This window comes from Eleutherodactylus coqui, chromosome 3 (genome assembly GCF_035609145.1).
Source record: "Eleutherodactylus coqui strain aEleCoq1 chromosome 3, aEleCoq1.hap1, whole genome shotgun sequence".
Lineage (NCBI taxonomy): Eukaryota > Metazoa > Chordata > Amphibia > Anura > Eleutherodactylidae > Eleutherodactylus > Eleutherodactylus coqui.
The window spans coordinates 205,483,752-205,499,537 of record NC_089839.1 but is presented as its reverse complement, the minus strand read 5'-3'; the positions used below and the strand labels follow the sequence as shown (position 1 = coordinate 205,499,537).

The 15,786-nt window shown below is 46.6% G+C and overlaps 1 protein-coding gene across 1 annotated transcript in view; it reads right to left on the bottom strand.

Annotated features, from left to right (window-relative positions):
- Window positions 1-2,083: 2,083 nt before the first annotated feature.
- The window catches only part of MST1R (macrophage stimulating 1 receptor), a 36,100-nt gene continuing 22,397 nt past the window's right edge, over window positions 2,084-15,786 (bottom strand). The window contains exons 4-22 of the mRNA XM_066596864.1: window positions 14,787-14,975; window positions 14,589-14,711; window positions 14,347-14,517; window positions 13,446-13,624; window positions 13,229-13,367; window positions 12,991-13,130; window positions 12,688-12,855; window positions 12,254-12,332; window positions 8,968-9,180; window positions 8,284-8,430; window positions 7,981-8,140; window positions 7,812-7,901; window positions 7,066-7,248; window positions 6,624-6,704; window positions 4,623-4,804; window positions 4,421-4,530; window positions 4,047-4,212; window positions 3,823-3,959; window positions 2,084-3,001 (exon numbers count right to left, since the gene is read on the bottom strand). Of these exons, the coding sequence (XP_066452961.1) occupies window positions 2,749-3,001; window positions 3,823-3,959; window positions 4,047-4,212; window positions 4,421-4,530; window positions 4,623-4,804; window positions 6,624-6,704; window positions 7,066-7,248; window positions 7,812-7,901; window positions 7,981-8,140; window positions 8,284-8,430; window positions 8,968-9,180; window positions 12,254-12,332; window positions 12,688-12,855; window positions 12,991-13,130; window positions 13,229-13,367; window positions 13,446-13,624; window positions 14,347-14,517; window positions 14,589-14,711; window positions 14,787-14,975 (2,910 nt within the window). The 3' untranslated portion in view covers window positions 2,084-2,748. The remainder of the gene's footprint in view (window positions 3,002-3,822; window positions 3,960-4,046; window positions 4,213-4,420; window positions 4,531-4,622; window positions 4,805-6,623; window positions 6,705-7,065; window positions 7,249-7,811; window positions 7,902-7,980; window positions 8,141-8,283; window positions 8,431-8,967; window positions 9,181-12,253; window positions 12,333-12,687; window positions 12,856-12,990; window positions 13,131-13,228; window positions 13,368-13,445; window positions 13,625-14,346; window positions 14,518-14,588; window positions 14,712-14,786; window positions 14,976-15,786) is intronic.

The following is a 15,786-nucleotide window of genomic DNA, read 5'->3' as shown; positions in this document are numbered from 1 at the left end:
TGTTTTCAATGGGGCTGGCAGCAGAACTGCACCACAAGCTAGGTGCACACGATGCAAGATCTCCCATTCAAAACAATGAGAGAAACTGTGATCCCCCGCCGTGGCTGACAGTGGCGCGAGAGGATCCCTGCATCCCCGAAGTGGTGCAAGGCTGTTAAGCCATGAAAACGCCTCGCATCCACAGAGCTTTCACATGCTCTCCATTCACGGCCCTATTTCATGCTCGCCAGTGTGAAGTTAACCTGACTCTTAGCACCCTGTATGAGAACTGCTAACTGTTTGCAACTGCAGACCCCCTTCATTATCACGAACCATGAAAATGCTACAGAAAACCTGTGCGTCCGTGAGTTACATGCTCCGCCCCTGATCACATGATGGTAACGTCACCACAGGTCCTGTAAGCAAATGTCTGCTGTCCGGGTAGGTGTTTATTAGTATTCCATAGCAACAGGGCTGCAGGGGGGGGATGTAGTCCACCTGTAATCTGCACAGAGATGAAGGACCTGTGATGACGTTACCATCATGTGATCAGGAGCGGAGCATGCAACTCACGCGGGATGAAGGACCTGCGACGGTGTCATTGTCAAGTGATCAGGGGCGGAGCATGACTAATGTCATCACAGATCCTTCATCCTGAGTGCTGTGTTGCTGGTTGTATGGCATGAAGGATGTATGTAGCAGAGCTGTATGTGATATACATGTAGCAGTGCTGTGTGTGTGTGTGTGTGTGACGTGCATGTAGCAGAGTTGTGTACTAAAACACTGGTACTAAAATTTCATAATAAATTACTAGTTATCACCTAACAGGAACAGACTCCCACCAGCAGAATAGTGAGTGCAGCTCTGGAGTATAATACAGGATGTAATTCAGGATTAGTACAGGATAAGTAATCCATGGTTGGATGAGTATGTGAAAGAGATCATATTGTGGTACCACACTGAGACCGTCACCTCTGCAGGTCATGAGTCATCTTTTACTCTAAGGCCTCATGTCCACGGGGAAAATAAGAATTAAAATCCGCAGCATTTTTCCCGCACGCGGATCCGCGCCCCATACGAATGCATTGACCACCCGCGGGTAGATAAATACCCGCGGATGGTAATTAAAAAATTTCTGGAGCATGAAAAAAAATGGATATGCTCCATTTTAGTGCGGATCACGCATGCGGGGGCTCATAGAGCACATAGCTTAATTGATCTCCCGCATGAAAAATAAAAGACAATTACAGTGCATCCGCAGCCCAAATGTGCGTTACAAATCCGCAGCAGATCTGATTTTCCCCGTGGACATGAGGCCTTAGGCTGGGTTCACACAGGGCGGATTTGCAGCGGTTTTGCCGCAGAAGAAATGCTTCTGCGGCAAAACCGCTTCAAAGGTTAATTTTGGCTTGCGGATTGCGGATTTTCCTGCAGATATTCTCCGCAGCGTTTTTTACTTTTTGCCGCGGATTTTGCTGCGTCCATAGAGGTCTATGGACAAAAAACGCTGCGAAAAAGACAGAAGAATGGACAAGCTGCATCTTTGAAAACCGCGCCACAGTTGCATTTCCGCACTGCGGCTGTGCGGAAAAAATCCGCCCTGTGAGAACAGCTTTTTCGCAAAACTCATTTGTGCTGCATTGCACTGCAAACACAGCGGTTTTGCTGCAGTGCGGATATGCAACGGCAATCCGCAGCAAAACCGCAGCAAATCCGCCCTGTGTGAACCCAGGCTTAAGGTGCTTTTACACAGAACGATTAATCGGTCAAAAATTGCTGGAGCGTTCGAATTTGCCCAATAATCATTCTGTGTAAACACGTCCTATGATTGAACGAGGAATGATAATTTTTTTGCTTATTGGTAATCATTCATTTTATGTAAGCATGAAAATTATCGTCGGCTTGTTCACTAATCGTTCGGTTTAAACACTAATCGTTCAGCCGCTCTCATTCACTTATACAGCGAACTGAACGATCCTGTGAATAAACAAAATAATTTATGCTTGTGTTTACACCGACGGCCCGCGTACACTTGGACATGGTTTGCTCATTCCCTTAGGCGACAGTCACCACTACACATAATAGTACCCTTAGAGAAAGGAGATAAGAAAGTAAATTTCTTTTATTTACAGATTTTCTCACTTCTTGGTACAAGGAGAGAGTTTCTTTTTCCATTTCTTTGTACAAAAATATTCCGATTGGTTCAATATATACATGAAGCGTAGCGCGCTGTACAATTCAAGTATGACCCCCACAGTGGACCCTCCAGTCACCCAGGATTCCCTACAATGATGGGAGTATAATAACCTACATTATAAAAGGCCTCGGTGTGCAATAACCAGAGGCTTCAGCTGTCACCTCTCACATGGATTTCACTTGCAGCAACAAAAAGTAGATTAAAAAAAAAAAAAGTTTCTACACACAAGGGGCAGCAGCCGGTCTGTCAGTTCATAAGCAATTCATGAGGCGCGAGGTTTCTCCACACCAGCTGGACAGCGCCAGCCCCAGACTATGCGGCAGGGTTTCCTCGTTCAACTGATGCAATAAGCGATGGCGATGAATGTGTCCATAACCAAAGCTTTTCAGGGAGGCGTCGTAGCAACATTGTATCAGTGTAGCTGCAGGATGGCGCTCATAATTTCTGCTCCGCTGTAGTTGAAGCGCCGTCCACAACGCCCCGCTGGGAGCTCCCATCCTATGAGGAGTCGCGGCTCTCATTTATCCGGAGGGAACATTCTCCCGACCTGCGATGCCAGAGTTACACGACACTCATAAGGTTCCCTTTGCTGCATCCTCCTCTTCAGACCCCTCGTCAGTAGTGAAGTTCTCTAGTTCGTCCTCAGAGCCGGGTGGCGCTGGCGGGTAGAGCTGGTCACGGTCCAGGTTGATGTAAGTGACATTCAGATTAATGTAGTGGTCTCCCCAAAGGGAGTTAGAGATGACCTCCATCTCGCTGACCAGTTCGGTGAAGGTCGGCCGATCCTCCGGGTGCGAACTCCAGCACTGCAGCATCAGGGTGTAGCTTTCGAGACAGAGGAAAGAAGCATGAAATATAAGACGACTGGTGGGATGCGACTCAGAACGTTCCCGGACTCCAACTCACTGCTTTGAGAAGGTACCAGGAAAAGGTGCAGGAAATAAAGGGAGGCAAAAGAGGCATCTAAAGCCCCCTCTCCCCAAGTAGGTTTTAATTCTTCATTATTTCAGAGATCTGCTTGCTGTCAATGAATGTTATATTTTAATACTTTTCACAGCTGAAGGTTTGTTACAGTTTCCTGATGTAAAAATCTTGGGAGCCAATACAGCAGCGGCTTAGCAAGCTCTTGTCTACACTGATACAGCTGTGTGTCAAGGACTAAAAGCAGGGAGGGTATTTAGGATCTACAAATGTAAACAAGAGTGTTTCCAGTCGCTGACAGCAAGCAGTGGTTTTAAAATGGAATTGAAACACAAAGTCTTACAGAACCTTTCATCATGCAAAGCTGCAACTTTCCTACACAGCCAGAGGTACATGAAAAGACTGTGGGAGTGCACTGCATGATGAACGTGGATTTATTATGGAGCCCATCTGCAGGAAGCGTGCCCCCCCTCACCACAAATGGTGGCTGAAGTCAGCATACTCCCCCTAGTGACGGCTGCAGGCAGCAGAGTGCTATGCGCCTCTGGCTGTGTGTTGGGGAGTGGCTGACATGGAACACCAACTCCTATAAATATTTAATACAGAATTCATCATTAAAGTGACAGAACAAGATTGTAATGGACACTTTTAAAGGGCCAGTGTCCAGTCTGATGTAAACAAAGCTCCTAATTGTACTGTATATAAGAGAGGATACAAGGACTTACAGGGGGTCCGGGCAGTACTCTGGTTGTGGGAGACGTCTCCCTCTGAACAGGTATCGGGTAATATCGTATGGATCCACATCTGGATATGGGGGGGCTCCTCGTGTCATCAGCTCCCATAGCAGTACTCCGAAGGACCACTTGAAGGAAAGAGGATTATAAAAAGGGTTAATTATCACCTATAATCTGGTGTCACATGACCCACCTCATTCTTCAACGCCACTCACCACGTCGCTCTTGGTTGTGAATTTCTGGGTCTGTAGACTCTCCAGCGCCATCCACTTCACTGGCAGACGGGCATTCCTATGGCGCCGCACGCTGTAATATTCCTTATCAAACACATCCCGAGCGAGGCCGAAATCTGCCACCTTCACTTTATACGTCTCATCTAGCCTGGAAGACACAAGGGCATCAAGAGCAGTCACAAGGGGAGCCAGAGCGCCCTCACCATACATTGGGGAGAGTGTGGGGGAGGCGGGGTGGTTATTGTAATCATGTAACAGATTATATACGTGCAGCATTATATTGGGATACACTTATGTATACTGTATGTGTAGTGCATGGACATAGCCGCACCTCCGCGTTCCAACCAGTTACTTACATGCAGTTTCGGGCGGCCAGGTCTCTGTGCACAAACTTTCTCTGAGCCAAGTACTCCATTCCCCGAGAAACCTGCAGCCCGAAGCCGACCAGATCCTTCACCGTGGGGTTCTGTGGAGAGGGATGCAGCCCTGTGTCATTACTACCTGTATTATATAGTGTCCCCCATGTGTCATCATATTCCACAGGGTACAACCACTCACCCGGTCCTCGCTGCGGATGAAGTGCCTTAGGTCCCCATGTGACATATATGGGAGGACAACCAAGGGGAGACCCTCCTGTGGCAGAAATATCCCGATGAGGGACAGGACATGAGGGTGATGAAACTCCTTCATCAGGATCCCCTCCCGAAGAAACTCCTCCACCTCCTCCACATCTGTGATCCCTACATGGTGCAAGAAAACCAGTAGAGCTCAGAAGACGACAACATAAGTGAAGAACTCTCACTTATATCCCCTCTTATACGCTAGTCACCTCCACAGCTGTCATAATTCTGCCATTATAATCTACCCAATACTCCAGTCACATTCAGAGCTGCAGCCACAACTCTGCTGTTAAATCCCATCTAATATTTCAGTCACCTTCAGAGCTGCAATTCTAACACTGCTGTTACATCACTTGTTAATACTCCAGTCATTAATACTACTTTCAATTCTTTTGTTACACCATGACATATTCTAGCCACATCCAGGGCTGCAGCCATTCTGCCGTTATAGGTCTTATACTCTAGCTGCATCCAGAGCTGCAGTCATTCTGCCGTTATAGGTCTTAGGGATCCCACTCACTTGTGGTTTTTTTTTCTTGCGCTGCAATAGTGAGTGGAAACACTCGCAGCGCAAGAAAAATGCTGCGATATCGCCAGAGTTTTCAATGGGGCCAGCAGCAGCGCTAGCCCCATTGAAAACATAGGGAGAATACCGCGGACTACTGCCACAGCTGTGGCAGGAGTTTCCTTCATCCCTGCGGTGACAACAGGGATGAAGGAATCCTCTGCCACAGCTGTGACAAAGTCCAGGATGCTGCCGGCCCCATTGAAAGCAGTGGTTTTGTGGCAACCCCCGCAGCATAATTTTCTGGGAAGGGCTTGACATATAAGTTCTTTCCCGAAAATCATCCCTAGCTGGTTATAAAAGAAAAAAAAAAATCTTTACTCACCTCCCGCCGTGTCCTCCGGCTGGCTCCCCTGCACTGCTGTCCAGCACTTTTAGCAGGTGGGGATTTAAAAATGCCAGCCTCCTGAAAGGGCTTTGCTGATTGGCTGAGCGCTCAGCCAATTACAGGCAGCGCTTAGCTATTCATCAATGATGTAATTGGCTTAGCGCTCAGCCAATCAGCACAGCCCTTTCAGGAGGCGGGGATTTTTAATTTCCTGCCTGCTGAAAGTGCTGGACAGCAGTGCAGGGGAGCCAGCCGAAGGACGCATCTGAACGGTGGAGAGGTGAGTAAAGATTTTTTTTTTGTTTTTTTAACCAGCTAGGGATGATTTTCCGGGAAGGGTTTATATTTCAAGCCCTTCCCAGAAAATCATGCTGCGGGGGGTTGCCACAAAACCACTGCTTTCAATAGGGCTGGCAGCCGTGCCGACCCCATTGAAAGCAATGGGTTAGCCTCCTTGACTTCTGCCCCAGCTGTGGAAGAAGTCGGCGGTATTCTCCCTATGTTTTTGATGGGACTAGCGCTGCTGCCGCTGGCCCCATTGTAAACACTGGCGATATCGCAGCGTTTTTCTTCCGCTGCGAGGCGAGTGGGTGGGAGCCCTTATACTCTAGCTGCATGCAGAGCTGCAGCCATTCTGCTATTATAGGTCTTATACTCTAGCTTCATCCAGAGCTGCAGCCATTCTGCTATTATAGGTCTTATACTCTAGCTTCATCCAGAGCTGCAGCCATTCTGCTATTATAGGTCTTATACTCTAGCTGCATCCAGAGCTGCAGCCATTCTGCTGTTATAGCTCTTATACTCTAGCTGCATTCAGAGCTGCAGTCATAATTGTTCTGATTTTCTCTTACCTCACTGCTATTCTGCTGTGGTGCATTGTGGGAGATGACTTATTTGCTAGGCAATATATTCAAATGTAATGTAGACTCCCACGATGCAATTCAGCAATACGCTGTGCATGATGGTACCCCAGGCAGTTAGAGGAGAATGCAACTTTGTATGTGACTGGAGTATATGTCATGTAGTCCTTCCATTGTGGTTCTTACTGTTGAGGGACTTGACAGCGCAGTGCAGCTCCTGGCCGTCCTCATCGATGTACGTTCCATGGTAAACACTTCCAAAGTGACCTGAGGAGGAAGAGGAGACATGAAAAGAGGAAACCCACCGATCAGCGGGACGGGCGCAGGGCATGACCATCGGACCAACCCCTGAAGAATGGTGTACTGGAGGGACAGGCTTCCCCACCAATTCCTCTCATGAGGTGCCCCTAAGGGGACTGGACTTGTCCTACTATCCCTTCCCCTTCATGGGTTCCTTCAGCCAATCAACAAAATCAAGTGGGTTCACATGACCAGTGACAACAAGGAAGCACTTCTGGGGACGGAGCTTACTTCACATTGTCACTATAGGGAGTTAAAGGGGGCGATGACTTCCGCTATTTCACCTCAGCTTGGCTGTCTCTGGTTAAAGCGCTGTTAGCATTCTGACCTTTCCCTATGATCTGGTCGCGGCGCGTAATAAGACGGCTCTGGGGGATCAGCACGTCCTTCACTTCATCCAGTAGCTCAGGCCTCAGGTCGTCAAGGACGCTGGTGATTAGGAGGGGCATGGATCCGGTCCCGATGCTGCCGCCGCGGTACGATACTCCCCCCGAGCTGCTACCTGGGATATCTAACAGGAGAAATACAATTATATTGCTGGTTGTCACCCAGCTTTCTCCAGCTCCTGAATGGAAGTAAATGTCTGACATGTTTGCTGAAATTTATGTACAGGAAACGCCATTTCTCCAGTATGGCCTCATGTCCACGGGCAGGTCAGATTCCGTATGCAGGAGCCCGCAGCAGAATCCCACCCTTCCCGCGGCTGAGGACACTATTTTACCTGGGAGGATCCCATGTGGGTCTTCTGCGTCCTGACCAGATCTTCTTTCTTCTTCACGGCGGCTGGTGCAGAAGGATTTTTTTTTTTAACTTTCCCACGGGATCCGCGGCTCGTCTGCAGTGTGAGCTGTGGGCGGGCTGCGGATTGGACGGCGTCCATATGGGATACGCAGTAAAATGGAGCATGCTGCAATTTGTTTTCCAAATCTGCATGCTTTAATGCATTTGCAGACAAGCCATGTATTCCTATGGGTGGTTTGGCTTGCGGATCTTTCCACAAATCAGATCTGCCCGTGGACATGAGGCCTATTTCATGGTTGCTCCTGTGGATTAAATACATCGGTGAACACTTACAAGACTCCCTGTAGTCACCACGAGGGAAGCTGGTCGGAGAGACAATGGTTCCTCGGTTGTTATTCGCCAGGAGTTCCAGGTTTTCCGTTGCTGTAAAGAAATAAGAGTTTGATTATAATAAACGCTCGTGCTCGCTGCGCCGGTCTTGGTTTCCATACACGCATCTCACCTTTCTTCTTTCTTTTGTTCCTTTCTTTTAGTATAAAAAAAATTAAAATGGCCAGAACTATTAAGGAGATGACCGTCCCCAGCAGGATTCCCACGAGGGAGTCCAGCAGATTCATGACAACCACATGACCCAAATCCGTGCAAACGCCGTCCACGCAAACCTGGCGACCAAAGTACAGTATAAGAAAGGAGGAACATTTACTAAGAAGGACAGGTTACCGAGGACCACAGTCTCTCACCAACAGGACACGGGAGAGGGAAGGGAAGGTTGGGTATGACGTGGACGATGTGACAGGACAGGTACCTGGACGCTCGCCCCCTGTGATGGGATGACCATGTCCTTTGGGATCCTGCAGGTGATTTCATTCTCCAGGACTTTGGGGTAACACTCTCTGCCATCCACAGTCATGGAAACGTCGAGGCATCCGAGCACTCGAGCCAGGAACGCATGCTGAAAGGGGAAATATGAGAAATCATCAGATGGACCCAAGCTCATAATTGATAGATTTATAAGGCTGCAACAGTAGAGAACGGTAGGGGTGATAATCTATGCAATAACCATAGGGAGATGAGATTATGAGCTCCTCGGATTAAGGGTGATGAGAGCTATACATAGTGTCTGATAGGAAGATTAGATTGTGAGTTCCTGTGGGTAGGATGATGAGAGCGATACATAGTGTGTGATATTAGATATACTGGATGGATGGGGTGTAACTGACAGCAGCTATCAAAGATGCCAGTAGTGCCCCTTCCTGCGTACCTGGTGGATTTCATTCTCATCATTCTGATTATAAACGCCTGACCTGATGGAGGGCATAAACTATATGCATCCAACCTTACTTCTGCTCTATACTAAAAAGGAGTCACAGATGAGACCCCTACACTCACCTGCCCCCCACTCCAGACCTCTCCGCCACACCTGTTTCCATTAAAGACCACCTCAACTGTCCCCACTGTAAACCCCACACCTCCAGTCACATGACCTTACATGCGCCTCAATCTCGTTGTCCCCCTTCTTCAGCTGAAATCTCTTCTCTTCATTCTCAAACGGGTGAATGGTGTAAGTAAAGACGGGGAATTTAGAATAATTATAGACGAGTCCATCCAGCTCCAAACTCAGGTCCCCCCACCGCGCCTTATCTTCTAATGTGGGGGGAATGCTGCACAGGATGCGGTTGGAGGAAAAGGCACCTTCACATATCTGTGGAGTACAAGGGGTTAATACCACAGTTAAAAAAGGACAAATTGAGATCTCATCTAAAAAAAGACTACAGGCTTTTTCTTGCACCACACTTTCACCCCTTTGCCTGACCCCAGGTGGATGATTTTGGTCTCATTAGATTAGTGACATCCTCACCACCGGTATAAAATCCTAAAATTGGAGTTTGATACATCAAGTGAGCTGTGAGGGCAGCCCAAAAGTTGCAGTGTTAAGTCTATAGGCGCGTGCCACTAGGGAGAGTGAAGTGCTGCCAAGCAGCGCAAGACATGATTGGCAAGGAGAAGAGAGTGTGGCTGCTTTTATACGGGACAAAGGTGATTTCGGGTTGTGATTCATGGCCCGATATTGCACTTTCCACCATGTGAAAGCTCTGTGGATGCGAGGCGTTTTTATCTGAAAACAGGCCCGCATTACTACTAGGAATCCCTTCATCCCTGTGAGAATGAAAGATATTCCCCAGCCACAGCTGAAGGAATTTCCCAGCCGTGACACAGGCTTGTGGAGCTCTCCCATTGCTTTCAATAGGAGGGGAGAGAGAAGCGTCAAAAGACAGAGAGATCAGCGGCAAGAAAGACAGAGAGATCAGCGGCGAGAAAGACAGAGAGATCAGCGGCGAGAAAGACAGAGAGATCAGCGGTGAGAAAGACAGAGAGATCAGCGGCGAGAAAGAGAGGTCAGCGGCGAGAAAGAGAGAGGTCAGCGGCGAGAAAGAGAGAGGTCAGCGGCGAGAAAGAAAGATCTGCTTCAAATACAAAGTGACAATCTGAATAATCACCTAACCAAGCAGATTTAGAAGTTCACAACCATTTTTCCGAACATTTTGTGTTCGTGTAGCAAACATCAGGTCAATCTAGTAATATATATTAATTTACTGTGCAAAAGCTTTAGGCAGGTGTGGGGAAAAAAATGCCACAGAGTAAGAATGTTTTTCCAAATAGAAGTGCTGATCGTTTATTTCTGTAATTTAGGGCTCCTGCACACTTGCATTTTTGCGTGCGCGATTTTGCTGCGTTTTTTTAATGCGAAAGTCAAAAGTACTTTCTAATCTTAAAAATGCATTGCATGAAACATCGCTGTGTTTTTAACATTAGAAAGTACTATTGACTTTCGCGTTAAAAAAAACACAGCAAAATCGCGTGGAAAAAACGTGCGAGAAAAACGCAAGTGTGCAGGAGCCCTTAGCCAACTGGAAGTGACTGAACGAGAGAAATGTAAATCACATCAGTCCTTTACCTTCACAACAGCATCTGTTCTCCAGGTACCCTTGCACACAGTTTTTAAAAGGAACTTGGTAGGGAAGTTGTTCCAGACATCTTGGAGAATTAATAAGGGGCTGTCCACACTGTCATATGTTCATCCATGAAATACACGGTTTTTTTTGTCCAAAAACCAGAAGATAACATAGCGTTTCACTGGCTATAATGGGTTACACATAGGTTTTCATGCGTTTTGTTAAGGGATTTAAAAGTGTAGCCTATGTTTTTCTATCCTACAAAAAAAACATGGAAACGTATACCTTTTTTCACATTGCAGTCGATGAAAGACGTATGGCTGTACATTTCATACGTTTCACGTATATGCTTTTTTGTAACCAAGGAAAAAACAGTGTTAAACTAAAAAGTTTTAGAAAAAAAACAAGTTTATAGTTTAAAACTGATATGTTTTTCATATAAAAAAACAGATCAAAATGTATATCACGTATGTTTTAAAAATGTAAACATGGTTAAAATGGATGTATTCTTACATGTTTTTGTTACGTACATTTCTTGCATGCATGAAATACACGTGAAAGTGCCATGTGAACATGCCCAAAGCACAGATCTTCTGTGGATGTCTGAGCCTTCTGTCTCTGCATGTAATCTCAGACTGGATGATGCTGAGATCAGGGCTCTGTGGGGCCATATCATCACTTCCAGGACTCCTTGTTCTTCTTTAGGATGAAGATAGTTCTTAATGACATTGACTGGATGTTTGGGGGAATTATCCATCATGAAGTACCATCAGGGAGGCGTATGATTGGCTCCAAATTTACTCAGCAGCAGGATAAGTATCTGCCTGTATTTCTCAGAATTGAGGACACCATTAAACCTGACCAAATCCCCAGTTCCATTTACCTGCCCCGCAGCTCCTATGTTTTTGTGCATAGTTTAGTCGCTTGGCTGTGTTTCTACATGGAAGGTATGGCTTTTTGGCCCCAATTCTTCCATAAAGACCACTTGTGGCAAGACTTCTCCGAACAGTAGATGGGTGTAACTGGGTCCCACTGGTTTCTGATAGTTCTAAGTTGATGGCTCAGCTGGACATCATCTGATTTTGTGCCCTTTCATCTGGTGCACTAAGTTTCCTTGGCCGACCGCTGCGTCTGTGATCCTCAATGTTGCCCGTTTCTTTGTGCTTCTTCAAAAGAGCTTGAAAAGCACATCTGGAAATTCCAGTCTTTCACTGGGAGAGACCTTGCTGATAAAGTATAACTTAGGTCATGTTGCTTTGCTCAGTCTTGCCATGGCCCTGTGACATAAAACTGTCCTCCACAACCTCACCTTTATAGCAGAGTGTGGCTGTTCATTGCCCAGTTATAAGCCTCCTACACAGTTGTTTTTGTTTCAATAAATGTCTGCGTTTCTACCTACACCTGATGATCATTATCACATGTTAGGTATAATTAGTTAATCATACACCAGACTATAATCCTAGAAAAACCCTGACTGTGTGCAAGTGTACCTGGAAGAACTGATGAAGGTAAAAGGCCATAACACCAAATACTGATGGGATTTACATTTCTCTTTTGCTCAGTCATTTTGCAATTTGTTAACACGTCTATTTGCGAAAGCATTCTTACTCTGCAGCATTTTTTTCAACACCTGCCTAAAACTCTTGCACACTACTGTATACTTGTAAAACTCCATAAATGGTCTAACCAATTTGTGGAGATTATTTTATTACCATATTTATACAGACTGTTTGACACCCTCCACCCCATCTACCACAGAACAGCACCTTACAAAGAAATCCTAGGAACCCCCGTCACCCACAGATCCAGGGGCTGACTCACCTGCTTCCTGCCTTTATAGCTGATGGTTATACTGGATACCGAATCCAGGTTAGAGCCCTGAATGGTCAGAGAGCTTCCCCTGTAGAGAGCAGGAACAGAGACTGAGCCGGATGGGAGAAACTAACTGTATATTTTCCTGCTAAACTGGAAGGGAATCTGTCCACCAGCATGTTGACAGTTTTCCATAACAGCCAGCAGAATAGTGAGTGCAGCTCTGGAGTATAATACAGGATGTAGCTCAGGATTAATGATTATTGAGCACTTTCGTTCGTTTGAGCGACAATCTTTACATGTAAATGGGCCTTAACTCAGGATCAGTACAGGATAAGTAATGTGTATATATACAGTGACTTCATTACTAGAATAGTGAGCGCAGCTCTGGGGTACAACACGATGTAACTCAGTTTGAATCTCTGTATTACATAATTTCTTACCGTGCCAGGCTGCAGTTGGGTTGGATACTATTGACAGCTGGGTTTGGCTTGTAGGTAAAGGGCTGAGGATGAGGGGTCTTAGCACCATCCAACCATAACGTGATGTTTTTGAGTCCCAGGGAAGAGACTGGAGGGGAGACGCAGCACAGGCCACCAGCTGGACACAACCTGCAGGGCAGACAGAAGGTTAGATATCTGTACATTAGTAGTCCACATAGACAGCTCAGTCCTCATCTGTTAATAACATGGACCTTCAGAACTATGACCGAATCAGTCGGAGAAACAGCAAAAATAAAAGCTCACTCATTGTAGATGGTGCACTCAGAGTCTCCGATAAACACACGCTGGTTCTCTCCTACAGTCAAGTTCCGACCCTTCAGAATAAGACGAGATCCTCCTGCGACAGGTCCGAAAGACGGAGACACAGACATCAGCAGCGGCTCCTGATGGTAAACATCAATTAGCAATTAAAGAAGCAAATCATGTGTTAATGCAATATCCTCAGATCATCCATGTCCCAAGCCGTGAGAGATTTCCTCACCACGTAGCTGAACCCGCCGATTGCTGCGCTGCCATCCACGTAATAAGCAACATTCCTCAAATTTTCCTTAATTGTTATGATGATTTCAGCAGGAGTCGCAGCGAACGGGGGTCCGTCTGTCCGTAGTGTGCACACCAGCCTACATAGACAAGAAGTCCAATGAGACTCAGAGCCACAGAGTGCAGTCCTCATAATGAGAAGCGGCTCCCATCCTCACCTTCTGCTGTTACTCTTTTGTGGGTCCACAGCACATGACCGCTGCCCCACAAACACCTGGTGAGTCTGCGCCGTAATCGGTGCATTGGCCGGCCCATCGAAGATATTACGAGATTGAAAATGTCTACCGCAAATGGTGACGTTCGTCTGACCACGAAGAGGAGCGACCATAGGATAAAACTGCAGGGAAAGAAAGACAATGAAGAACAGACAGGAGAAGATTACAGCATAAGCCACTAGGGGGAGGCAGTCAGAATGGGGTCAGTTCTGCTAGTTGCGACGACTTCACATGATCAGCTCTGCTGGTTTTCATCGCAGATCCATCTCCTGGCCACAGAGTGGAGTTTCTGGCTGTATTTTCACAGGCAAATGCAATATCGGTCCGAGAAACCAAGACCAATATCGCACTTATAAGGCCATATTTACACGGGTAAGTTCCATGCACGAGTTCCGTCTGATAGCAATATGGATGGAACTCGCATTTGAAAATAACATATTAAAGAAAGCTGTGCTGTGATTGGATGGAGAAAGAGGGAGATTTACTAATCCTGTGCGAAATTAAAATAAAACTAGAGCATACAGGCGAATGGGTTAGAAATTTCTCAGAATATTTGCCACCTCTTAATTGGCTTACTAGTTTTTTTTTTTTGCACACACAGAAAATAAATTTTTTTTAAAAAGGCACACGCCAGCAATAATTCTGGTTCATGTTACAAATCATCTTAGCCACGCCCTTTCTCCAAGACACTTTTTAAGGCCATTAAGGAAGGTGAAAAAATTTGGCAAAAGTCACATACTCTGCTTAATTGGTGCATTATGCTAAGTAAATCTCCCCCATCATCTCCCTCCCCCCCAGCAGATCGGACAACCAGCCTCCATTTCATGAGGTTGTCACTCCTTACATTAGTGACGATTGGCAAGCAGGTGTCCTGGTTCCACGCTCCTTGACAATCCTCCCTTCGAGAGCAGCCATTGTTACACCATCCACAGCCCATGAAGCGAGGGGCCCGCAGGCAGCGACCACAGCTGAGGAGGTGACGGCAGCCGGGCCCCGTGACACTGACCTTAGTCACCTGCGGAGAGACAGACAGTGAGAGTCTGCTTCTACGTTACTCCTCGCCGCTCCAGAAACATCTCCACCCACCTGGTTCCCAGTAATGAAAAGGAGGTCATCTCCGATACGGATGACATCGCGTGACACCGGGTGACTGCTGCTCAGGGAAAAGTTGGACAGAATCCGAGGATTGCTGTTACGCTGCAGGATGACCTGTGGAGGGGGAGGGGAGAAATCAGTGACTCGCGGTTATTGTGAAGACACAAACCAGACTCGTAATAACCACACCTGTACCACACGACCATCCGAGGTGCCAAAGTGACCGATGGTGAGATTGTCCTGAGTGGTGACATACAAGGAAGTCAGGAGGATCTCGTTCATACGTCCATTAAACAGATCCAGACGAGCCATGGGTGGGGTCACCAGTGTCGGAACAGTCAAACAACTGACGTCAGTAAAGAGGGCCAATTCATTCACCTAAACCAGAAGCAATGAATCCCAAATAAGTGAGAAATGGAAACAGACTCCCCCAAAACATCAAACCATACATCATCCTCCACACATCTTAGGCCTCCCTCATAAGGCAGTTTTTACCACGATTGATGCAGCGTTTTAAATGCCGCGGTAATCGCTGCATCATGCTCACAGTGAAATTAATGGGGCCTTGCAGACATGCGTTTGACCACAACGCTTTCCAGCACCGCAATTTTCAGCCGCTGTCTGCTCTATGTTTGGCAGTTTAGCGCATCTTATAACCCATTACAATGATGGCGTGCGCTAAAATACGCTGTCGGCTGCAGAAAACGAAAGTAATATCGCAGTGCTTTGCCACATTTATAAGTGAGGAGGCCTCAGAGATGGTCAGTCCTGCCCTCTGAGACTAACAACCAGCCTCTTGTCATGTCTGAGTAGTACGAGGGGGTGCTGATAAGTTTTTGGCTTTGTGGGGGTTTTTTGTTTCTATGGTAACGAATGTTACATCACATGAAAGCCTTGTGTCTAATGTATGTTCTCAAAATCTTGTGTTTGTAGCTTATGGCAACAGTGATCTAGGCACGCGGGAAAACAAAATGGCGGAGTCTAAGGCGATAATCAGAGCAGTGATAAAATTCTTGTTTCTGCAAGGAAAGTCCGTGAAGGATATTCATGGTGATATGTCGCAGACATTGGGGGATCAATGCCCTTCATATTCTACACATAAGAACTGGGTTGACAAATTTAAAACGGGCCACTTCAGCACCAATGATGAGGAACGTCCTGGGCGACCGAGAGAGATTGTTGTTCCGGA